The sequence below is a fragment of the Penaeus monodon genome, chromosome 16 (assembly GCF_015228065.2).
Source record: "Penaeus monodon isolate SGIC_2016 chromosome 16, NSTDA_Pmon_1, whole genome shotgun sequence".
Classification (NCBI taxonomy): Eukaryota; Metazoa; Arthropoda; class Malacostraca; order Decapoda; family Penaeidae; genus Penaeus; species Penaeus monodon.
Genome location: NC_051401.1, coordinates 49,957,827 through 49,982,826, shown reverse-complemented (window position 1 = coordinate 49,982,826; position 25,000 = coordinate 49,957,827). Strand labels below are relative to the sequence as shown.

General features: G+C 51.6%; 1 protein-coding gene across 2 annotated transcripts in view; it reads left to right on the top strand.

Annotated features, from left to right (window-relative positions):
- The first annotated feature begins 570 nt into the window (after positions 1 to 570).
- LOC119582906 overlaps positions 571 to 25,000 on the top strand; it is a 33,104-nt gene continuing 8,674 nt past the window's right edge. For both annotated transcript variants that reach the window (XM_037931417.1, XM_037931416.1), the window contains exons 1-3: positions 571 to 868; positions 19,648 to 19,853; positions 20,146 to 25,000. The exon at positions 20,146 to 25,000 is cut by the window's right edge and continues 767 nt beyond it. In XM_037931417.1, coding sequence (XP_037787345.1) covers positions 763 to 868; positions 19,648 to 19,853; positions 20,146 to 25,000 — 5,167 coding nt within the window. In that variant the 5' untranslated portion in view covers positions 571 to 762. The remainder of the gene's footprint in view (positions 869 to 19,647; positions 19,854 to 20,145) is intronic.

Here is a 25,000-nt window from a genome sequence, read left to right as displayed (position 1 = left end):
GCTGTTCCCGCCACCGTCGTCGCTCCTGTTGCTTCTGTTGTTGCTCCTGTTGCCGCCGTCTTGCACGCCTCTCACCCTTTGCACGAAACTCACTCTGCGGTTGATCGTCCGTGCGGTAATGGGATACTTCGCAGCTTTTATTAGCGTTGTCGTGGGCGGTTTTGGGAGCTCACACGCTGGCGCAAGGTGCAATGCTCCTTCGTGTGTGATGGCAGGCTATCCTCATTGCAAATTGCTTCCGTGCTTGCAATTACGGCGATAATCTTGCAATTTGCACCTTGTAAGGTTGATCTTTTGCCGTCACGAGACAAGAGGCAATTAGCAGCAATTAGCCAATGGGGGGGGTTGGATCATCGGGGCGCGCGGGAGCCAATCACCGGGCGGGATGGGTGCTAAGGGGACCAATCACTGAGCGGGATGGGTGCTAAGGAGACCAATGAGCGGGAGGGATGGGTGCTACAGGGCCAATCACCGCGCGAGATGGGTGCTAAGGGACCAATCAGCGCGCGGGATGGGTGCTAAGCTCCTCCCACCCCCTGCCGGGCTCCCCAAGGATGGGTGCAAGAGCCAACACCGTTTCAGTTGACGGGGAAACCTTACGCGAGGAGGGTGCGTGTTGCGCTTCCCTCGCGCGCTCTCTCGACCTCCCTTTTGTCTCTCCTTCCCCTATGTATCGTGACACTGTCTTGCTCGTTGTGTTTATCAGTGAATTGTCCACGGAAAACGTAAAGAGGTGATGGGCTTGATGAAATTTTGTGTACGATGCTGTTTAAAGGCAACAGTTCCAAGCTGGAGTTGTTAATAGAGAAAATTCAGGCTAATAAGGAAAACGGAACCGGCAGCGGAACCGGCAGTGTGGCGCATGAAGGTAAGTGAGCAACCACGTGCAATGTTGCAGGCTAAGTCTGCAAGGGGGATCGTTTGCTGGCGAGAGAGTGAAAGGGTGTGATTTCGGCTCGTAAATCGCGTGAGGATTTCGACTGTTTCTTTGGAGTGAATAATAACTTCGAGCCATTTGGTAGCCGCGTCGTTTTGATTAATGTGATAGAAGTTGTTTTTTAAATTGGTTTTAATTCAGATCCTGATGGTATTGAGTGATTTGGCTATAATCGTAATGTAGGATATATTTCGTAGCGTAATGCTGTTATTTTAAGCTAGACGTTATGTGTTGACGTTAATCTTACAATTTGTCTCAATTAAATGAGTTACCTGTTGCGATAAATTATATGCTGTTGCGAGAATGGCTGTAAATCATAACCATTTGTGAACGAACAGCTGTCAAAGCACTCGGAGATATTGCCACTAGATTTATGTTGCAGCTTTATTTGCATGCATGGCGTTTTGCATATATTTAGCTAAAATTTTGTAAAATACACTCAACTTTCCCCGCGAATGGTAATAACCATAAAGTTAAATATCTGGCGAATTGAGATTGAAAGAGATATATAAGAAAAAAAAAGATCAACGAAGGGAAATCATTTAAAATATCCAATTTTTAATGCCAATTCTTACATCGCCAACGTTGTAAACACGACGTCACCCGTTTACCCGCAAATAAGTATGTTTTAACCTCAGAAGCAGCGGATTGGCGGCGGAAACGACTGTTTTCGGGGGGGGGGGAGGAGAATTTTTCACTAGTAATAGTTTTGATGAGAGGGGGGGGGGGGGGGGGGGTGTAGAGTGGGTAGTCGATAGTGAAGGGTTTGGTATTGAGAAAATGTGTGTGTGTTTGTCTGCTAAAGGTAAGACTCGGCTAATATATAGGTCTATATGATCTAGTGCGATGGGATATAAATCGTTATGTCAAAATTCTCCAATGTGATTCGTTTTGTTCCCTTCTCTCATTATTTCCTACTCTCCCCCCTCGTCCATCAGAGAGAGAGAGAGAGAGAGAGAGAGTGAGAGGTGAGAGAGAATGAGAGAGATAGAGGGGGGGGTGAGAGAGAATGAGAGAGGGGTGAGAGAGAATGAGAGTATGAGAGAGAGAGAATGAGAGAGAGAGAGAGAGAGGTGTAGAGATAGAGTGAGATGTAGAGAGAGAGAGAGAGACGAGATAGAGAAGAGAGAGAGAGAGAGAGAGGGGTAGAGAGAATGAGAGAGAGAGGAGAGAGAGGGTGGAGAGAATGAGAGAGAGAGAGAGAGGTGTGAGAGAGAGTGAGAGAGAGAGGGGTGAAGAGAAGGGAGAGAGAGAGAGGGGGGTGAGCGAGAATGAGAAGAGAGAGAGAGAGGAGGGTGAGGAGAAGATGAGAGAGAGAGAGAGAGGGGTGAGAGAGAATGAGAGAGAGAGGGGTGGAGAGAGAATGAGAGAGAATGAGAGAGAGGGGGAAGAGAATGAGAGAGAGAGGGGTGAGAGAGAATGAGAGAGAGAGGGGTGAGAGAGAGAGGGGTGAGAGAGAATGAGAGAGAATGAGAGAGAGAGGGGTGAGAGAGAATGAGAGAGAGAGGGGTGAGAGAGAATGAGAGAGAGAGGGGTGAGAGAGAATGAGAGAGAGAGGGGTAGAGAGGGGTGAGAGAGAATGAAGAGAGAGAGAGAGGGTGAGAGAATGAGAGGAGAGAGAATGAGAGAGAGAGAGAGAGTGAGAGGGGTGAGAGGAATGAGAGAGAGAGAGGGGTGAGCGAATGCGAGAGAGAGGAGGGAGGGGTGAGAGAATGAGAGAGAGAGAGATAGAGGGGTGAGAGAATGAGAGAGAGAGAGAGAGAGGGGTGAGAGAATGAGAGAGAGAGAGAGGGGTGAGAGAGGAAGAGAGAAGAGAGAGAGGGGTGAGAGAATGAGAGAGAGAGGGGTGAGAGAATGAGAGAGAGAGGGGTGAGAGAATGAGAGAGAGAGGGGTGAGAGAATGAGAGAGAGAGGGGTGAGAGAATGAGAGAGAGAGGGGTGAGAGAATGAGAGAGAAAGGAGAGAGAGAGAGGAGAGAAGAGGGTGGAAGGAGAGAGAGAGAGAGGGGGGGGAAGAGAGAGACAGAGAGGGGGGGGAAGGAGAGAGAGCGATAGAGGGGGGGGAAGAGAGAGAGAAGGGGGGGAAGGAGAGGAGAGAGAGGGGGGGGAAGGAAGAGGAAAGAGAGAGGGGCGGGGAGGAGAGAGAGAGAGAAGGGGGGGGAGGAGAGCGAGAGAGAGAGGGGGAGGAGAGAGAGAGAGCGAGAGGGGGGGGGGAAGAGAGAGGGAGGGGGGGGAAGGAGAGAGAGAGAGAGGGGGGGAAGGGAGAGAGAGAGAGAGGGGGGGGAAGGAGAGAGAGAAGGGGGGAAGGAGAGAGAGGGAGAGAGGGGGGGGAAGGAGAGAGAGAGAGAGAGGGGGGGGGAAAGAGAGAGAGAGGAAGGGGGAGGAGAGAGGAGAGAGAGAGGGGGGGAAGGAGAGAGAGAGGAGAGGGGGGAAGGGAGAGAGAGAGAGAGAGGGGAGAAGAGAGAGAGAGGGGGGGAAGGAGAGAGAGAGAGAGAGGGGGAAGAGAGAGAGAGAGAGAGAGGGGGGAAGGAGAGAGAGAGAGAGAGGAGGGGGGAAGGGGAGAAGAGAGAGAGGGGGGGAGGAGAGAGAGAGAGAGAGGGGGAAGGAGAGAGAGAGAGAGAGAGGGAGGGGAGAGAGGGGGGGAGGGGAGGAGAGAGAGAGAGAGAGACGGGGGGAGAGAGAAAGGGAGGGGGAAGAGAAGAGAGGGGAGGGAAGGGAGAGAGAGGGGAGAGAGGGAAAAGGGGGAAGGAAGAGAGAAGAGGGGGAAGGAAGAGAGAGAGGGGAAGGGAAAAAAAAAAGAAGAGAGAGAGGGGAAGGAGAAGAAGGGAGGAGAGAGAGAGAGGGGAAGAGAGGAGAGGGGAGGAAGAGAGAGAGGGAAGGAGAGCGAGAGAGGGGGAAGGAGAGAGAGAGAGGGGAAGAAGAGGAGGGGGAAGGAGAGAGAGAGGGGAAGGAAGAGAGAGAGGGGGGAGGAGAGAGAGAGAGGGAAGGAGAGAGAAGGAGGGAAGGAGGGAGAGAGAGGGAGAGAGAGAGAGAGAGGGAAGAGAGAGAGAGAGAGGGAGGAGAGAAGAGGAGAGGGAGGACGGGAGAGAGGAGAGGGAGAAGAGAGGAAGGAGGGAGGAGGGAGAGGAAGGAGGGGGGGGGAGAGAGAGAGAGGAAGGAGGAGAGAGGAGGGAAGGAGAGAGAGAGGGGGGGAAGGGAAGGAGAGAGGAAGGAGAGAAGAGAGAGGGAGAGAGAGGGAGAGAGGGAGGAAGAGGAGAGGGAAGGAGAAGAGAGGAGAGGGAAGGGAGAGAGGAGAGGGAAGGAGAGAGAGAGAGAGGGAGAGAGGAGAGAAGGAAGGAGAGGAAGAGAAGGAAAGAAGAAGAGAGAGAGGAGAGAGAGGGGGGAGAGAGAGGAGGGGGGGAGGAGAGGAGAGGGGTAGGAGAGAGAGAGAAGGGAGAGAAGAGAGAGGGGGGAAGGAGAGAGAGAGAGGGGGGAAGGAGAGAGAGAGAGAGGGAAGGAGAGAGAGAGATCCCTCGTACCCCCCCAGCGCCCCCTCCTGTCCTTGGTCACTGGTCGCAGCCATGCTGTTGCTTTTGCCTTGTTATATTTATACTCTACTACTAGTTCTATGATTAATAGTTCTGGAAGTACTGCTACTGCTACCGCTGCTATTACGTCGCTGTTTAAACGATTGAGATTGTTTCTGTTCCATCTTTTAAGGCTTACAGCGCATGGCCCTCGACTGCTGCGTCGAAGTCACACGCACGCTCAGGTGGGTGAGCGTCGTGCTCGCGCGCGCGCGCTCACACGTCTTTATTTACCGGTCTCGATCTCCCTTTTCTGCTCTAGAGAGAGGAGATAGACACAGGCCAGGTAGGCAGGCAGGCAGGCAGGCAGGCAGGTAAGCAGACAGGCAGGTAGGTAAGCAGGCAGGCAGACATGCAGGCAGATAGAGACGGACAGACAGGCAGACAGACAGACAGAGACACAGGCAGACAGACAGACAGACAGAGACACAGGCAGACAGACAGACAGACAGAGAACAGGCATACAGACAGACAGAGACACAGGCAGACAAGAAAGACAGACAGAGACACAGGCAGACAGACAGACAGACAGAGACACAGGCAGACAGACAGACAGACAGAGACACAGGCAGACAGACAGACAGACAGACACAGGCAGACAGACAGACAGACACAGGCAGACAGACAGACAGACAGACAGACAGACAGACAGACAGACACAGGCAGACAGACAGACAGATAGACAGACAGAGACACAGGCAGACAGACAGACAGACAGAGACACAGGCAGACAGACAGACAGACAGACAGAGACACAGGCAGACAGACAGACAGACAGAGACACAGGCAGACAGACAGACAGACAGAGACACAGGCAGACAGACAGACAGACAGAGACACAGGCAGACAGACAGACAGACAGAGACAAGGCAGACAGACAGACAGACTTACAGACAGAGGCAGACAGACAGATAGACTTACAGACAGAGGCAGACAGACAGATAGACTTACAGACAGAGACAGACAGACAGATAGACTTACAGACAGAGGCAGACAGACAGATAGACTTACAGACAGAGGCAGACAGACAGATAGACTTACAGACAGAGGCAGACAGACAGATAGACTTACAGACAGAGGCAGACAGACAGATAGACTTACAGACAGAGGCAGACAGACAGATAGACTTACAGACAGAGGCAGACAGACAGATAGACTTACAGACAGAGGCAGACAGACAGATAGACTTACAGACAGAGGCAGACAGACAGAGAGACTTACAGACAGAGGCAGACAGACAGAGAGACTTACAGACAGAGGCAGACAGACAGAGAGACTTACAGACAGAGGCAGACAGACAGAGAGACTTACAGACAGAGGCAGACAGACAGAGAGACTTACAGACAGAGGCAGACAGAGGCAGACAGACAGAGAGACTTACAGACAGAGGCAGACAGACAGAGAGACTTACAGACAGAGGCAGACAGAGCAGAGAGACTTACAGACTGAGGCAGACAGACAGAGAGACTTACAGACTGAGGCAGACAGACAGAGAGACTTACAGACTGAGGCAGACAGACAGAGAGACTTACAGACTGAGGCAGACAGACAGAGAGACTTACAGACTGAGGCAGACAGACATAGAGGAGGGGGGAGAGTGTGTGTATGTGAGAGAGAGAGAGAGAGAGAGAGAGAGAGAGAGAGAGAGAGAGAGAGAGAGAGAGAGAGAGAGGAAGTTTGAATCGAACTTTATTATATCGAGACCAATGTTGATTATTCATCTGTGTCATTCATTATTAGCGATTGGTTCCGGCGCCCGCTTGCATAGTTTAATCTCTCTCTGTCCGTCGATTCATTTATCTCTCTCTCTTTCTCACTTCTTTCACGCTCTCGCACACTCCCATTCCCACTCTTGTTCGCTTTTCGCTCTCTCTCTCTCTCTCTCTCTCTCTCTCTCTCTCTCTCTCTCTCTCTCTCTCTCTCTCTCTCTCTCTCTCTCTCTCTCTCTCTCTCTCTTTCATTCTCTTATCTCTCTCATTCATTAGTCCGTGCCCTTATTAGCGTTATCGCGTGTGCATGAAGCCGCTGTTCCTAAGAAACCGAAACAGATAAAGATGGGAACGAATTGCCCTTAAAAACAAACAAACAAATCCATTCGCAATCAGAGGCCGCGAGCGCACGCACGCACGCACGCTTATATTTGCGGGAAGGACAGGTCTGTAAGTTGCATTTGACAGAAGTGCTTCGTATCTCCCCCCTCCCCCCCTCCCTTCCCTTCCTCCCTTCTCCTTTCCCCATCTCTCACCTTCTCTCCTCATCTCTCATTTCCCATCTTCCATCTTCCATCTCTCTTCTTCCTCCTCCATCTCGCTTCTTCTCCCCCCCTTCCTCCCCTCCCCCTCTCCTTCCCCCCACCTCGCTTCTCCCTCTTCCTCCCCTCCCCCTCTCCTTCCCCCCACCTCGCTTCTCCCTCTTCCTCCCCTCCCCCTCTCCTTCCCCCCACCTCGCTTCTCCCTCTTCCTCCCTCCCCCTCTCCTTCCCCCCACCTCGCTTCTCCCTCCTCCTCCCCTCCCCCTCTCCTTCCCCCCACCTCGCTTCTCCCTCTTCCTCCCCTCCCCCTCTCCTTTCCCACCGTCGCGCTACTTCCCTCCTCCTCCTCCTCCCCCCTCTTCCCCCCTCTTCCCCAACTCTAAAAAGGGGGGGGGGTGTACATAAAGAAGTCAGAACAGCGGAAAATGTATGGGAACGAAGCGCACTCCTCCCCCCTTTCTTCTCCCCTCCCCCATTTCCTCCCCCTCTCCCTTCCCCTCCCTCTCCCCCGCCTCCCCCTCCCTCTCCCCCGCCTCCCCCTCACTGCTTCGCTGGAAGGGTCCGGAGGGGGAGGGGAGGGGGTATATCGAGGCTGAGAGGCGAGAGGGAGGAGCATTCTCTCTCCCCCTTCCCCTCCCCCCTCTCTTACACACACACACACACACCACACACACACACACACACACACACACACACACACACACACACACACACACACACACACACACACACACACACACACACACACACACACACACACACATTCACACACACACATTCACACACACACACACACATTCACACACACACATTCACACACACACACACACACACACACATTCACATTCACACACACATTCACTACACATACATACATACGTACATACATGGGGGGATGAAGTCGCCTGCGTAATCAAACGTGTGCAGAAACGTTTCAGAAACATTTCCCCCCCCCCCCCTCAGCGTCTCATCCCTTACCCATGCCCCCCCTCCCCCTCCATCCTACCCTTCGTATCCGTTGAGCGAGTTACGGAAAACGGGGTCTCTCTCCCCCTCCCTCCTCCCCTCCCCTCCTCCCTTCCCTTGCCATCCCTCTCTATCCCTTCCTCCCTCCTTCCCTCTCTCCCCTTCCCTTCCCCCCCCCCCTTCTGGACTGAACCCGCACTTCAGCCGGTCAATTAGTCGGCGGACCCCCTCCCCTTCCCTCCCCTCCTCCCTGCCCCCACTCCCCCACCCCTGCCTCTCCGTAAGACAAGAGCAGGATCGATGTTTGCGTTTAAGGTGGGGGGGGGGGTAAGGGGGGAGGGTGGATCGGTGGGCGTGGGGGGAGGGGGACGAGGAGAGGGAGGGGGTTGCTCTCGTTAATGTGTTTTGATTATTCGATTTATATATATTACCCGACGCGTCCCTTTGTCCGGGTGGCTCAGGCCCTGCCAAGCGGGCGACGGGCATCCGGTGGGGGTTCCGGATAAGAAGAGGGGGGGAGGGGGTTTGAGGAATGAGGAAGGGGAAGGAGTAGGGGAGTGGAAGGGAAGGAAGGGGAGGGGAGGGAAGATAAGGGGGAGAAGCGAGGAGGGGAAGGGGAGATAAGGGAAGGGAAAGGGAAGGAAGTGAGGAGGAGAAAGGGGAAGGGAAAGGCAGGAGAGCGAAAGGAAAGTGTTGGGGACGGAAGGGGGAAGGATAAGGGAAAAGGAAGGAAGGGGAAGTGAGTGTAAAATGGAGATACATGGGGGGGGGAGGAGAGAGCTAGGGGAGCTGGGGGGGGGAGAAGAGCTTAAGAGCGGGGAGGGGGGCGTGAAAAGGTGGTGTAAGGAAGAAGGGGAGAGAGGAGGGAAAAAGCCAGCGTGGGGGGAGTTTGGTCAGGGGGGGAGACGGGGAGAGGAGGGGAGGGGGTGACGGGGAGAGGTCGGAAGAGGGGAGAGGAGGGGAGGGGGGGAGAGGGAGAGGCGGGAAAAGGGGGGGGGAGGGGGGGGGGGTGAGAGGGGGAGGTCGGGAGGGAAGAGGAGGGGAGGGGTGAGAGGGAGAGGTCGGAAGAGGGAAGAGGAGGGGAGGGGGTGAGAGGGGAGAGGTCGGAAGAGGGGAGGGGAGGGGAGGGGGTGAGGGGAGAGGTCGGGAAAGGGGAGGGAGGGGAGGGGGGAGAGGGAGAGGTCGGAAGAGGGGAGGGGAGGGGAGGGGGTGAGAGGGAGAGGTCGGAAGAGGGGAGAGGGGAGGGGAGGGGGAGATCGGAAGGGGGGAAAAAGGAGGGGGAGGGGGAGAAGAGTGCAAAAGCCAGCATGGGGAGATCTCTCGCGTGCGGCTCGGGTTGAGAGGGGGAGGAGAGGGAAGAGCAGAGAGTAGGAGAGAGTCCAAAGCTCAGCATAGGGTATGTAGAGGGTAGGATGAGGGGGGGGAGGGGGGGGGAGAAGAGTGCAAAAGCCAGCTTAGGGAGAGAGAGCATGTGTGTTTGGGTGGGGGTGGAGATGAGTGAGGGAGGGGGAGGGCGATGGCGAGGGGGAGGGGGACGGGACCCTGGGGTGCAGTAGAGGCAGACGACGCCCCAGGGAGAGGGGCTTCACCGCCTTCACAGCGCCTTCATCCCGGCCGGCACCAGCGGGGGGGGGCGAAGGAGTGCGGACGAGAGAGAGAGAGAGAGAGAGAGAGAGAGAGAGAGACGGGGGAGAGAGGAGAGGAGAGACCGGGAGGAGAGAGAGAGGAGACCGGGGAGAGAGAGAGAGAGGACCGGGGGAAGAGAGAGAGAGAGAGGGAGAGAGGGGTGGGGGGAGAGGGGGAGGGGAAGAGAGGACAGAGAGAGAGGAGGAGAGAGGGGAGAGAGAAGGGGAAAGAAGGGGGAGAGAGAGGGAGAGAAAGAGGAGAGAGAGAGAGTTGGGGAAAGAATGAGAGAGAGGAGAGGAAAAGGAGGAGGGAGAGAAGGGTGAAAGAGAGAGTGAGGAAAAAGGGGAGAGAGTGGGGGAAAGGGGAGAGAAAATGAGAGAGAGAGAGTGAGAAAGAGAGAAAATGAGAGAGAGAGAGTGAGAGAGAGGAGGAGGAGAGATGGGGGAAAAGAGTGAGAGAGAGAGATGAGAAGAGAGAGTGAAAAGAGAGATGGGAGAGAGAGTGAGGGAGGAGGAGTGAGAGAGAGAAAGAGGGGGGGGGAGAGAAACGAAGTAAGGGAAATAAGGAGGAAAAGGAAAACAAATAAAAGAAAAGAAAAAAGTAAGAGTGATCGGAAAAGGAGAGAGAGAAGGAAAGATAAAGGATAGAATAAAAGAAGAAAACAGCGAATGAAAGAAAGTGAGAGGGAGAAAAGCGAGAAAGGGAGAGAAAAGCGAGACGAGGCGAGGGAGCGACAAAGCACCCAAGTTGGGCGCTGTTTGGGGCCGGTCTGGCATGGGGCGGGCGGCAGGGGCGGGCGGCAGGGCGGCGTGTGTCGCGGCGTCCCCCGGGGCCCGAGCAGGTCCCCTGGGGGGGCGGGGTGGAGGGTGGAAGATCAATACGAGCCCCACCTGTATCCCTCCCCCCTCCCCCCTCTCCCCCGCTATCCCCTTGGGTACATGCACGCACGCTCGCTCACTCACTCACTCACTCACTCACTCACTCACTCACTCACTCACTCACTCACTCACTCACTCACTCACTCACCCACCAATCCACTTGCTCACTCATTCTCCGTTACTCACTCTTGCCCACTCAATCATGCATTCATTTATTCACTCATTTATTCATTGACTCTCACTCCCTTTCCTTCCTCCTCTCTCCCGCCTACACACGCACGCACTCATACTCATGCTCACTCTCACTCTCATTCACTCTCACTCTCACTCTCACTCTCTCACTCACCCACCCACCCAGTCACCCACTCACCCACCCATCAACCCATCCATCCATCCATCTACCTACTCGCTCACCTACCCACTCAACCACCCACCCAATAACTCAATCACCCACCCACCCACCCACCCTCCTACCCACTCGCCCACCCACCCACCCTCCTACCCACTCGCCCACCCACCCACCCTCCTACCCACTCGCCCACCCACCCACCCTCCTACCCACTCGCCCACCCACCCGACCGGCGACTATCTTGCGCTCATAACCTGTGTGTTTGTTGTTGGTGTGGTTGATGTCTTTGTGGTTGCGAGAGCCTCTGTTTGTGGGTCATCCCCTTGCCCTCCACCATTCGCTGTGCTTTTCCCGAGGTGTGGTTGCGTCGGTGGCCGCGAGTAAGGTTGTGTTGGTGGCCCTGGTTGTGGTTGTCGGCTGGTGGTCGTGGAGGCGGTAGGGCGTCCGTGTGGTACTTGGGTTGGGGGGGGGAGGCAGTGGTAGGTATATTGGCACCGGGGGTAGGGGGGGGAGAGGGGGGGGGGGGGGGGGGGGGGGGGCGGGGACCAGGGCACCCTCTCGTTTTTATACCGTTGTTATTAACATTATTATTATTATTATTACTATTACTACTACTATTGTTATTATTGCTACTAGTAGTATTAGTACTATTATTATTATTGTTGTTATTATTGTTATTGTTATTATTGTTATTGTTGTTATTGTCAATATTGTTATCAGTGGTTTGTCCTTATCAACATCCTAAGGGTGCAAGGTAATGGAGGGCAAAGGGCGACTTCAGAGGACCCCTTGCTATTACTCCTTCCCCCTCCTTCTCCCTCCTTCCCCCTCCCCTCCCCTCTCCTTCCCTACCCCCTCTCCTCCCCCTCCCCGTCTCCTTCCCCTTACCCTCTTCCCCTCTTCCCCTACACTTCCCTCCCCATTTATTCCTCTGCCTTTCCCCTTCCCCTTTCCTCCCCTATTCTCTCTCTCTCTCTCTCTCTCTCCCTCCCTCCCCCCTCCCTTCCTCCCCCTCCCCTCCCCCTCCCTCTATCGGTCACGGGTAATTACCAGGAGTGCCGTACTTGGAGTACGCGCACTCTTGGGAGTTGTTAGTCGGCCGGCTTATCAGAACGGCGCCCCCCCCCCCCCGCCTCCCGTTCTTATCTCCCGCGCTCCCTTCCGTCGACCGCGTCTGTCTGTCTATCTGTCTCTGTCTATCTCTGTCTGTCTGTCCATATATCTATCTGTGTCTGTCTATCTCTGTCTATCCCTAAATCTATATGTGCCTGTCTATCTGGCGGCACTGCCTCGGGAGGCATCTGGAGGGGAGGGGACGGCGCCGGTTTCCCCCAGGCCTACGGCTCCCCCAGGCCTTTCTCTTTGGCTCCCCCAGGCCTTTCTCTTTCTCTCTTACTCTTGCTTTCTTTTTTCCCTCTCTTTCTCTCATTCGCTCTCTTTCTCTTTTTCCCCTCTCTTTGGCTTTCTTTCTTTCTTGTTCTGCCTTTCTCTATTTCTCTTTCTCCCGTTCTCTCTCCCGCTTTCTCTCTCTCTCTGTACGTATGTGTTTCCGAGCGGTTCGATTTTGGCTGACGGCGCGATGTCCGCGCGGCTGTGACGTCGATAAGCAACATTGTTTACCTCTGGATCTCCATTCTCTCGCTCCCTTCCTCCCTACCTGCCTCTCGTCCTTCCTCCCTCCCTCCCTCCTTCCCCCTCCTTCCTTCCTTCCTTCCTTTATTCATTCATTCCTTCCTCGCTCCCCTCCTCCCTCTCTTTCTCCCTCCCTACCTCTCCCCGCTTCCCTACCTCCCTCCCTCCCTCCCCGCTTCCTCCCTCCCTCCATTCATATCCTCTCCATCCTCCTGTCCTCGCCCTCTTCTTCCCTCTCTCGCCCCATTTATCACGCCTGCGTTTCCTCCTTCCTTCTCTTCACCCCCCCCTTCCCTCCCTCTTCTCCCTTCCCGCCTTCCCTTCCCTCTTCTCTCTCTCCTCCACTTCTCCCTCAGCGCCTCCACCTTCCACCCATCCTCCACCTTTCCTCCCCTCCACCTCCCCCTCCCCCACCTTTCCTCCTGCTGCTGGTTCTGCCTGTTCGTGGCGGCTTGCGGGAGTCCCCCTGGGGCGCGCTGCTCCCCAGGGGCCGGGGCGCGGGTGGGGATCAATACGCAGCCCCGGCACCGACCCGCTCCCCAGCTGAGCGGTGCGGCCCACCTGCTGGCGGCGGCCCACCTGGGGAGGCGGCCCACCTGGGGAGGCTGGGGAGGCAGATCCACCGGTTGGGGAGGGGGGGAGGGGAGGAAGGGAGTTGGGGAAGGGTAGGGGAGAGGCTGAGGGTCAAGGAAGGGGAAGAGAGGAGGCGGAGGAAGAGAGGCAGGAGGAGGAAGGGACGGGGGAAGTTGGGGAGACCAAAAGAGGAGGAAGAAGAAGAAGAAGATGATGAAGATGAAGATGAAGATGAAGATGAAGATGAAGATGAAGATGAAGATGAAGATGAAGATGAAGATGAAGAGGAGGTGGAGAGGGAGAAGGAGGAAGAGAGTGGAAGGAAGGAGGAAAAGATTAGAGGGCTGTTGCAGAATGGGAGAATAAAGGACAAAGCGAAAGGGAGGTGGAGAGGGCAATGAAGGGGAGTCGGATGAAGAAAGAGTCGGAAGCCGAGGAAAGAAAGCATTGGGAAGAGAGAGAGGAAATAAAAGAGATGATGATAAAGATAAAGATAATGAAGATAATCATAATAATAGGAAGAAGAACAAGAGTCCGGGTTGTATGTCAGGAAACGAAGGCGTGAAATCGAGATATTTTATCCAGTTTTTATTCGAGAGGAACGGAGGGAGAGAGAGGAGAGGGGGGGTGGGAGAGGGAGAGGGAGAGGGAGAGAGGAGAGGGAGAGAGAGAGAGGGAGAGAGAGAGAGGGAGAGAGAGAGAGAGAGAGAGGGAGAGAGAGAGAGAGAGAGAGAGAGAGAGAGAGAGAGAGGGAGAGGGAGAGGGAGAGAGAGGGAGAGAGAAAGAGAAATATAAGACAGGAGAGATATATCAGGAACAATAAGAGAAATCTCAACCATAGCCTCTCAGTCCCTCATCACCATCTTCTCCAATTCTCTCCTTTTTTAACAAACGACGAAAACCGGCAACATAGAGGGGGGGGGGGGGAAGAGAAATAGACCTTCGTGGGCGCCGCTACAGGTACGGTGGGCGTGCGGGCGTGCGGGCGGGCGGGTGATCAAGCCTCAGCCGACGAGGGCGTGAAGGGAATGGAATGGGCGTCTTGCTCCTTGGCGCCGGTGGGTGGGGGGTGGGGTGGGGGGGGCGTGGGTGATGAGGAGTGGGGTTGGTGGTGGTGATGGTGGTGGAGGTGGGAGGTGTGTTGGAGGGGGGGGGGGAGGCGTTGGTGGTGATTGGTGTTGATGTTGGTGTTCGTAGTGCCTTTGGCTGTGGCTTGGGCTTCCAGAGCTTTTTTCGTTGTTTTTTTATTAATTTATTTATTTATATTTATTATTTTTTATGTTATTTATTTATTTTGTTTACAATTACCATTATCACCATTGTTATTTTCATTGTTATATGTATTCTAGTTATTCCTTGCCATATTTTTTCGCATAAGCCTAATGTTTTTCTCTCTCCCCCTCTCTCTCTCCTTCTCCCTCTCCCTCTCCTTCTCCCTCTCCTTCTCCCTCTCCCTCTCCCTCCCTCCCTCCTCCCTCCCCCCCCTCCCTCTTCTATCCTCTCTCTCACTCTCTCTCTCTCTCTCCTCTCCTCTCCCTCTCCCCCTCTCCCTCTCCTCTCCCTCCTCCCTCTCCCTCTCTCTCTCTCTCTCCATCCCTCCCTCTCCCTCTCCCATCCCTCCCTCTCTCTCCTCTCTCTCTCTCTCTCCCCCCCTCTCCCCCTCCCCCCCCTCTCCCTCCAGGGCAGTGTTGACGGCGTATTGAAATCGATTCTGTTTAGTGCGCCTAGGCCTACATTTCGTCCGATTCTGTGACCCACTGAGAATGGGGGATATTGTAATGAAATATTTATAAAATCAATCTTCATTATCATCAAAACGGTAAAATTAAGCATTGCAAATTCAAACAAACAAGGAGCAAAGAGATTGCATTTCCGCGCCCCCCCCCCCCCCCCCACCACCACAAAAAAACGAAAACAAAAACGACAAGCCTATTAAATGAGCTTTTTTTTTTTTTTTTTTTACTAACGATCCGGATTTGAAAGCAAATGTTTCTTCCTTTTTCTTTGTTTCTTTCTTTTTTCTTTTTTCTTTCTTTTCTTTCTTTTTTTTCTTTTTTTTCTTTTTTCTTTTTTCTCTTTCGTTGGTCGTCATTCGTTCATTCATCCAGATTTATGCATAAATTCTCTGTTGCATTCATTCAATTTCTGTTGATGTTAATGATGGCGATGATGATAATATTGATTTATAATGATTTAAATTTGTAAAGATAATGGTAGTATTCATTAATGATAATGATAATACTAAGGAAGATTAGGAGAGAGAGAGAGATGTGGAGGAGGAAAAGAAGAAGAATAGGCACATGTTCACAAAGAGAGAGAGAGAGAGAGAGAGAGAGAGAGAGAGAGAGAGAGAGAGAGAGAGAGTTAGTTAGTGAGACGCTGGGAGTGAATGAGGGAAGGAAAGAACGAGAGAGTAAGGAGGCGGGGGGGGGGGGGGGTCAGATAGGCCTACAAATAGACAGAGGAAAAAAGAGGTTGTGTCCAAAGGGCTGGGAGCAATTGCCAACTCTTCAGCGTGCAACGGGGTGTCGACCAGCGCAAAACAGTGTCGCAGTAATGTCTGGATCAAAGTTATCACGCCCGTTCGAATGTCTGCAGGATGGGGGGGGGAAGGGAAGGGAGGGGGGGAGCGGGAGGAGGTCGTGATGTATGTGGAGGTAGAAATAGCAGGCACTTAGGGCTCGAAACTATGGACGCACGCACGTGCAATCACAAGCACAAAAGCAAGCACAACACTCACATTCACTCACATTCACTCACATTCCCTCACACACTCACTCACTCACTCTCACACTCACTCTCACACTCACTCTCACACACACTTACTCTCACACTCACTCACACTTACTCTCGCACTCACTCACTCTCACACTCTCACTTACACTCTCACTTACACCTACACCTATACCCGCGCCTACACTCGGAGGGAATTTCACCATTGCTAAGAGTCGTGTTTGTCCCCGCGTGCCGCGTGTCCTGATCGACGCGTAAATATGACAGAAACACCATTTTGCTGACGCGCCCGTGGAGGGAGCCTGTGTGCAGGGGGGGGGGGTGAGAGGGAGAGAGAGGGAGGAAGGTGGAAGAGGAGGAGGAGGAGATGAGAGAGAGAAAAAAAAGAGAAAAAAAGGGAAATTAAAAAGAGAGAGGGAGAGAAAGAACAAGAGAGAAAAGGAGAGAAAGAGAAAGAACAAGAGAGAGAAGGAGAGAAAGAGAAAGAACAAGAGAGAGAAGGAGAGAAAGAGAATGAGAATGAGATAGAAAAAACGAGCAAGAGAGAGAAAGGGAGCGAGGGCGGGCGGGCGGGCGGGCGGCGAGAGCAGGGCAAGTAACAAGCCATGGCCGCCCATAAATTAGGCGCTTCTCCCACACCGCAGTAACTGGCGGCGAAATACTCCCGGCTGCGCCTCCGCTGAGCTCGCCTCGTCGGGCGCGGCGCGGCGGACCTGGGGGGTTCGCGACCCGACTCGAAACGTGCTTCGTACCGTAACGTCGGCTACCCACTGGCCGTGTTCATAGTGTTCATTTGTTTATTGGTCGGAGTCAAGGTCGCGCTTCGGCCGTGGGAGAGATCGATGCGGCAGGATTTGCATGTGCTTGCGCGCTAATTCGCACATACATCTCAAGAGCGCAAGGATGTGTCTGTGTCTGTGTGCAGGTGCATGGGTCTGTGTATGTGTGACTGACAGACTGTGACCACTTTTGCGTGCATGTGTATGTATAACTGTCTCCTCATTCGTCCGCGAGTTCTCACGTGCGTGTTTGTGCGTGCGCGGAGTCTCAGAATTAAAAGTGTTGTGGTTAACGCTTTGTTTTTTACTCCAATTAATACAAGACGTTTGTGCGACCACGAGGACCGGTCGCTGTGTGGGGTTCTGCGATTTGCATATTCGCTGACTTTTTCCGCTTTTCTCCTTTATCTTCTTCGTCGTTTGCGTTTAATTCTCTTTGTCCACTTGATGGTCGGGATTAGTGGTATGCTGAGAACTGTTTTTATCTCGTCGAACTGTTGTTTGGTGTTGATGCCAACAGGAGTTTCGTCGGAATGTCAGGTATGGCCTGGTTTTATTGGCTTTGCGATGGGTTTGAAATAACATTATATATATATATATATATATATATATATATATATATATATATATATATAGAAGAGAGAGAGAGAGAGAGAGAGAGAGAGAGAGAGAGAGAGGCAGAAGCGTCTTTGGGAACATGGATAAATTGTGCGCGCGCTCACACACACACAATACACACACCCGTTCACACGCCCAGGCGCACAGTCGCTCACCCAGCGTCACCACAGGCAAAAACAGCACAACCGCACCTGATAGCGGTGTGGTGTAATTCCGTGTGTGGTGCTCTTGCAACCCCCCCCCCTCCCTCCCGTTGATATCCCCCTTCCTTCTCCTCCTCACCCCGCGCCTTCGCCCCCCCCCTCTCCCCTCTCCCTCCCCCATTCTCTGCCAGAAGGTCTCCCAAGGGGGCACCGCGCCCTTCCCGCCACGGGTCCCAGGGGCGTCCTCCCCTCCGCTCCCTCTCTCCCTTCTCTCCTCCTCTCCTCTCTTCCTTCCCTCGCGCCCCGGGAGAGAGGGGAGAGGAAGAAGGAATGGGGAGGGAGAAGAGAGGAAGAGATGGGACTATATACATACGAGCTTGAATGAAATGGGGAGAGAGAGAAAGGGAAAAAAGACAGACAGGCGAGACAACCCGAGAAGAGAGAGAGAGAGAGAGAGAGAGAGAGAGAGAGAGAGAGAGAGAGAGAGAGAGAGAGAGAGAGAGAGAGAGAGAGAGAGAGAGAGAGAGACAGTCGTCATGTGCGCGGGCGTAAATGGCCGGCATGGGAGAAGGGCGTGCGGGCGTGCGGATGGGGCCCTACTGGTACGTGGGCGCGAGTGCTAGAGAAAGAGGGATTGAGAAGAAGGCGACGATGGGGAAGGAGGTGCAGAGGAGGATAATAAAGGTAGAAAAAGGTAGTTGAGAGTAATTGATTTTGTGAAAGTAGAATGTGGCGTAGATGTAGACGGAGAGGAAGTAGATTTATAGCTTGTGAGGGAAGGTCTTGAGGAACTGGCCTCTTGATCGGGTTTGTTATTGCGTTCGGATCTTTTTAGTACACCCGCAACTACTTTACATAGGCCGCCCATTGATATTTGTTACAGGGTAATTATCCTAATTATCATCATCATTGCAACCAATTGCTGATCGAGCATTATAGATGGAGTTGAGTCTCACATTCCCCTTTCACCGTAGTTATCACCATTCCTTATTCCTTCTCTTTGTCCTCTTCCTCCTTCCAAGTCAGTCGTCAGGCATCGCTCTCTTGGGCGTTCCGTGTCTAGGGATTTCCCCTGGGGAGCATTCTCCCCCCCTGCTCCCTCACTCGTCCCTTCTCTCTTCGGCATTGCTTCATTTCTCCCTATCACACTTTCTTTCTCATTCTCTCTATCTATCTATCTCTATCTCTATCTCCATTTTCATCTCTCATTACTCTTTCTCTCTCATTCTTTTTCCTGGTAATCTATCGTATTTCTTATTAGCCGAATTATTAACGTAACTCTTCCTCTTGTTGATAGTGAGCATGTAAGAAAAGGTCGCAATATATCCATTACATCTTAGTATCCCCTAAAATCGTTTTCTTCGTTGGCCGCGAGATGGCAGCAGCAAGCGGTTGTTTTGACGCGAGGGAAACTTAAGAATTTTGTTCTCCAGTTTTCATTATTTATTTAATCTTCTTTATGAGATGATGATGCATTAAAGTTATAATTTTATTTCTCTGTTATTTGTTTAGCCATTTAAGCAGTGATGATTTTTTAAGAGGAGGGTTCGTACCGGTGACCAAGAAGTATGGGGATGTTATGCGTACAAATGTACGAAATGTAGGTAGATAGATAGAAAGGTGTGTGTGTGTGTGTGTGTGTGTGTGTGTGTGTGTGTGTGTGTGTGTGTGTGTGTGTGTGTGTGTGTGTTTTCTCTTTATTTCTTTTTAAGAGGGTGACGAGGAGGAGGATGACGGGAAGACAAACACGTGAAGGGTGTTGTGGCAGGGGGAGAGGGGGAGGAAAAGGGGTCCAAAGCACACATGGCCCCCGTGGGTGCGCCCCCCCCTCACTGCTCTCCCTGTGGACAGAGGGAAGGCAGGAGGGTGGGATGTGTGTCAAAGCTGTGTCCCCTCTCTCTCTCTCTCTCTCTCTCTCTCTCTCTCTCTCTCTCTCTCTCTCTCTCTCTCTCTCTCTCTCTCTCTCTTTCTTTATTGTGGGGATTTTAAATTGGGAGAAAAATCAAAATCACTTATTTAATAGTCACTGAAAATGCCCCATCAGAAATCGAGAAATAAATCGTCAGAGAAAATGGACTCTTTTTGCCGAAATAAAAGGGGGGGACTATTCCATCTAATACTGAATCGTGATTTGAGGGAAATTTCTTCTGTAGTTCATGATACTTCATTTACATATAGGTTCTATTTGATTTCACTTGTGTGCGGTTAATTTTTATATATTTGTCATTATTTTGTTGTTTATTATTGCTCGATTACTCTGGTGCTTTGCCAGTGTGCCGCTTAATATTATTGTAGTTCCATATCCTTAATATCTATATCAATTAAGGATTATAGCTGTAATAGTTGTTATTAATAAGGATAATAATGTTCTTTTATGATGATCATCTTCATCTTTATTACTGATATTGTTATTATCATTATTAATATAATTGTAACTATTATCGTTAATAGTAGTAGTATTAAAGATATCATGCTATCATTATTACAGTTATTATTATTGCCCTTTTTGTGATCGTTTCTGTTTTCCATATTTTTTGTCTGTTGTTATTAGTGCTGAGTCTTATTCTCAGTCTCCTGATCCTGGCTTGTCCCCCGCAGAGGTGAGCGTGGGCGGGTCCTCGTGGGACGTGGGCTCCGATGGTCGCGGGTCCCTTTCGCCCGCCTCGTCGGCCACGCCCACTTCGGCCTCCGAGACGGACGTGGAGGCGGCGGCTACTGTGGGCGTCACGCAGACCACGCCCTACCAGTGCTCCTTCTGCGACCGCGCCTTCCCTAGGCTCTCCTACCTCAAGCGCCACGAACAGGTGAGCACGGGGCTTCTCAGGGGGGGAGGGGTTGCACATGTGTGTGTGTGTGTGTGTGTGTGTGTGCGCATGCGTGGGTGCATGCGTGCGTATGCATGCTTGTGTGTAGAACCTATGTAATAAATGTCTTACTGATCGTCAGTGTATGGCAGCCTGCTCTTAACTTACAAAATAACGATCCTGTCTTTCTACCTTTCTTGATTGTTCCTTGCTTGCCCTTAGTACGATATCCCTGGCATGCCCCTTTGCTTTGGCTGGCCTGCTGTCATCCCGGTCGCCTGGTCTCTTTCAGCTGCATGGCATGTGGCCCGCCCAGGGAACGTGGCCCTGGCTCCCTGCACGCCGTCCCCTTGAGCATGCATTTCCCTCTACGCCTGACTCTTCCTCTCCTTCCTTGGATAAGTGCATGGAGGAGTTCGGAAGGCGGAGGCGAGATGAAATTCTTGCAGATGTTCTCAAGACGCCAGAGAAGAGGACGGAGCCACGACCCTTCCCGCAAGGAGTGTTCGCTCCTTCCCGGTATGGCATGGAGGGCGTGGCATCCTTAGTGGTGCCAAGGGGAACGGATTCCCACAATAAGTGTCTGGATCTGTCACCTTGCGAAACAGATCAGGCCAATTATTACAGAGGCGATCCTGTGTGCGAACTGAGAGGTCTGTTAAGGGAGAACCAGTGGTCGAGTGTGTGCAGCGAATCATCAGGTCCGCAGTCTCCCCACATGTATAAGGACGAGGTGTTCTCTTTTCACCCCAAGGACTTCCAAGAGGGAGGAAACGAGGACACCAGAACGAAGCCCCATAATAGGGCACTTTTGGATGGCTGGCTGGCAAGGGAAGTGTCTCGAGCCTGCTCACCCCCCAACATCTGGATGCAGGAAAATGTCGTCAGTTACATCGAGAGGGAACTGAAGGAATTGGAGGACCAGCACCCAGCAGAGGGCGTCGTTGAGTGCACCAGTCGAGCAATCTCAGACGAGTTCTTCCGTTATATCCAGATGGAACTGCGTCGCCTTGATTCAGGCGTAGATCTTGAGGGTACTCCCCCTTCAGCACGGCACGCCTTCTCGCCCTTTGAGGTCTTCAGAACGCCCGAGGAACGTCTTCCCACAAGACTACATATTGCTAGATGTACTTCACCCTTACCTAGTGAGGATGGCAGCGAAGGAGATATTGCCCAGGATTTTGGACGAGGCGATGAGACAATAAGTGAACAGTCCTTGGGCACCTCACTCGGCTGCTGGAAGAAACCTCAAGCAAATTTAACACCCCAGGAGAGACTTGAGAAGGTGTGGAAGCCTGTACTGTGCCTCAGACACTTGGACCAGTTACCAACTAGTCTTTGTCACTATAGTCAGACACTGGCAGTGAAACCTGGTCTTGCCATATCCCACCTGTCACCTTTAAGGAAGACTTATGTTACATCTTCAGAGACGACGTGCGCATCGCAGACAAATACCCGGGAGAACATGTCAGATAAGCTTGTTCCCAAAAAGAATTTCAAAGCAGCACGTGCCAGAAGCAATTCGAGCGTTGCTGCCCAGAGACAGCTGAGGCACCTGCGCAGAGAGAAAGCGAAAGGAAAGAAGAGAAGGGAAAAGAAGGGAGGTGGACTGAAGGTGTTTCAGAAGGGCTTGGGAGAACTACAGTTTGATTCATCTAGGAAATTTCAACAACCCAGTGAAGATTTAAATCAGAGATATGAACAGTTAGACCAAGACTCGGCCAGTACGAAGGCACAAACGAACTCTCTCAGCGTCCAGATTCCTCTGTCACGAATCTGTTTGAGAAAGAATCTTGGCAACAGATCCGAGAGTCAGAAGCCCATGATTTCAGAACCAGATAGGGTTGCTTCTCTTACAGACTGTTTAAAATCATCACCTGTACCAAGTGGAATGCAGCTTACTCCAGAATCTGAGGAAAGGTCCTTGGGTACATCCCCCTCTTCCTCTCACACCAAGTTGTTCCCAATGAGCTATGCATCTTTTACTTGTCCAGTGACTCGCATGTTTCCAGGCCAGCCAGTTCAGGTTGTGGAAACATCACACCATCTGCCGCATACTCCACTCTCGATTAGAGGAGAGCATGAGGAGGCAACAGAGGAAGCTCAGACTGGTCTCTATAAGTCAATCAGTTTGGTGCCATATCCATCTGAGGAAAGAGGGAACATGAACCACTATGTGCATTGCGTACAGCCATATAGCATTAACATTCATTCTCCTTACCAGTCTTTGTCCTTCCCTCAAATGTCTCAGGAGTTGAGGACAGGCGACTTGCCGTGTCAGACACTGTGCGGTGTACCATTCCACACACTGTTACCTTGGCAACATCATGTCACTCCAACACACACTCTTCCAGCATTCCAAGATGTTCAGGGTCTTTGCATTCCCTTTCTCGATCTCTCGGGCCATCCTTCACCAGATGTAGTTGTGAAAGACCATTCTCACTTCATGAATTTGCCAGGTGTTTGCTCCCCGCATACCAGCTGCCCACAGGTGCAAAAGGGAAAAGCGAAATATTGCTCAAAAAGCCTCAAGTGGAGACAGAGGGACTTGGGCCCAGGCTGCAGTAGACTGCCCTTCTTTATAGAAACCAACCTCCACTACAGAGAGAGGGACGTTTGCAAAAATGAGGAGTCTGAATTCCCAGGTGAAGGGGATCACTGGTCCCAAGCTGTCACAGGTCCCCGACCAGCAGACACCAGAACAAGAGGAGAAAATAAGAGACCGACAATGCTACAGCCAGACCATCTGAACACAGCTCTCCACATACAGGTGAGGACTGGGGCACTGGCAGAGCAGAGAGGAAAGTCTCGTGCAATTTTGTCAAAGTTAGACCAGAAGCAAAGGACAGCATCTAGGGTCATTCAGGTGCGAACCCAGGAGAGGTCGCGAAGACAAAGCGAGTCGGGTAAAGTAATAGAAATGCCCAGCAAGGAAGCTATTGAACAAGATAGTATATGGGGAAGAGACACCAACATTAGTATTTTACAGATTCCAAAGGTAATGCCAAACCAAGATTCGATCATTTTGGATGAGGGTGGTAACTCCAATGTGACAAAGTCTGGATTATTTTTTGAGGGCTCAGTTGACAGCAATAGTTTCCTGCAGCATACAACACCAAATAGTTGTCCTCTAACTGAAGATGGTTGCATTGAAAAAGAAAAATGTTCTCTACGGCATATCCCGTGCAAGAGCATAGATACAGACAGACCTTGTGAGAAAAGTTCCAATAAAACTGAATCCGCAGACAGTGGAAAATACAACTGGAATGATGATTTGCATAATAACACCAATAAGCGCACTTGTAATTTTCCTCTATCCTCGGTGATGCCAACAGTAGGAAGCGCTTCAGGTTGGAAGCGTCAGAAGTGCCATCCATATATTCTGCCAAAGAAAAGACACAAGAACATGTTTCACTCTGTAGATAAAGTCGATGGGGGTAAATATTCAAGGAGTTGTGAGGAGGCAGTTGTATCTGTGGAGGAAAGTTTACATAAATGTATTGATGACATCTCTAAAACAAGGAAGGATTTTGAAAGTAGTGATGAGGAGAATGTCTCCCCTTTAACAAATAAGACTGATGAGCTTCTCTTGAGTTCACAGACTGGTAAGAGTAGAAGTGATAACAGCATTACAGCCATAGAAGAACATTTGGAAACGCACCAGAAGAGAGGAAACAATCTGCGGGAAATGACGAACAGGGCGAGTCCTCCTTCCAAAGCAGAGGTGAGCTCGGATTGCAGAGAGCTACCGGAGCCTAGTGTCTGTGCTGAGGCTGAGGTGAAGAGGTTTGTCCTTGAAGAAAGGCAGTCGTCTTACAGGCTGGGTACTAATGCTGCCTCCCAGTCATTGCACCATCAGCAGGAACCAATGGCAGATCCATATTGCAACCAAGTAGTTAATGGTAATTTGCAGGGTTTTGATTCCATGAGGAAGGAGGGTGACACAAGCACGGTACCGCATCCACTGCCACCCGCAGTGGTCTCCCCATCGTCTATTGTTCGCCAGGGAGCTCATTTTGGCCTCATTCGTAAAATTGCCCCTTGCCTACTCCGCCCTGTCCCGTGCAAAGCCCTGTCTCGCAAAGGATCTCTCATGAACAGGTATTTAGCTAACAGAAAGAGGCAGATGAGCTTCCTGAATCGACGCGTTTCACCCACGAAGATGAAGGAAATGAAGCTTGGTTTTGGAACTGCAGTTACTAATAGTTTAAATGGCAAGGATGATTTGATAGAAATTGCTCCTCTGCCCAAAGATTCTCAGTCTCCCAACTCTCCTTCCCAAGATGGAAAGGAGAGAGTAACCATTTATTCCCCTTCGGGAAGAGCTGAGAATGCCCTGATTGACTGTGAGTATTTTGCACAAAATTTATGCGACTCGAATATTCCCAAAGAAGAGAACTTGGGTAATCTTCCTGCTAGCAATGCAGACTTAGATGCTGACCTCTCGGCTGTCACTAGCTCACCTGAACAGTCACCAGATTGTAATGACCATTTACAACAAGTAGCTGACAAGTGTTCCGAGTCTGATGATGACCACGAGCGTGAAATGGCACAAGCAACAGAATTTGGACCTGTTCTTAGGAATAGCTCTCAGGAAAAAAATTACAGTTTCAGTGAAGATAAATCAGCCTCTAGTGATATGCCTGGGTTAGATCAGGTCACCAGTGCAAATACATCTTATTACCATGGAGGTTTGTCAAATGAAGCTATGCCACAAATAATTCCTACCAATCCTACATTCATTCCAGCCCTTAGCAGTAAAACTAAGCAAGAGTTGGAAACTAGCAAATCGGAATCAATTCAAGAACCAAGATTACGTACGCTGGAAGACATGAAGGAGATGAACCACTCACCTATGACCATGGCGTCCGATTCTGCTGTCAAAATTCGAAATACAGATTGGGGTGAAGAAAGTATTATGTGCATAACTGGAGGACATTGTATAGATGAATGGCCAATTATGAAAAAATCTGTAACCTCTCAGAAGAAATATATCAGCAGTTCTGGCAGCGAGGAGCAAGATCATGAGACTAGTCTTGATGAGGGACTGCAGTTTCCTAATGACATGCGAACATGCCTTCTGTTAGAGGAATCTGCATCGAGGGAACCATACCAAGGAAAGGAAATGCAAGACCACCCAGGTCTTC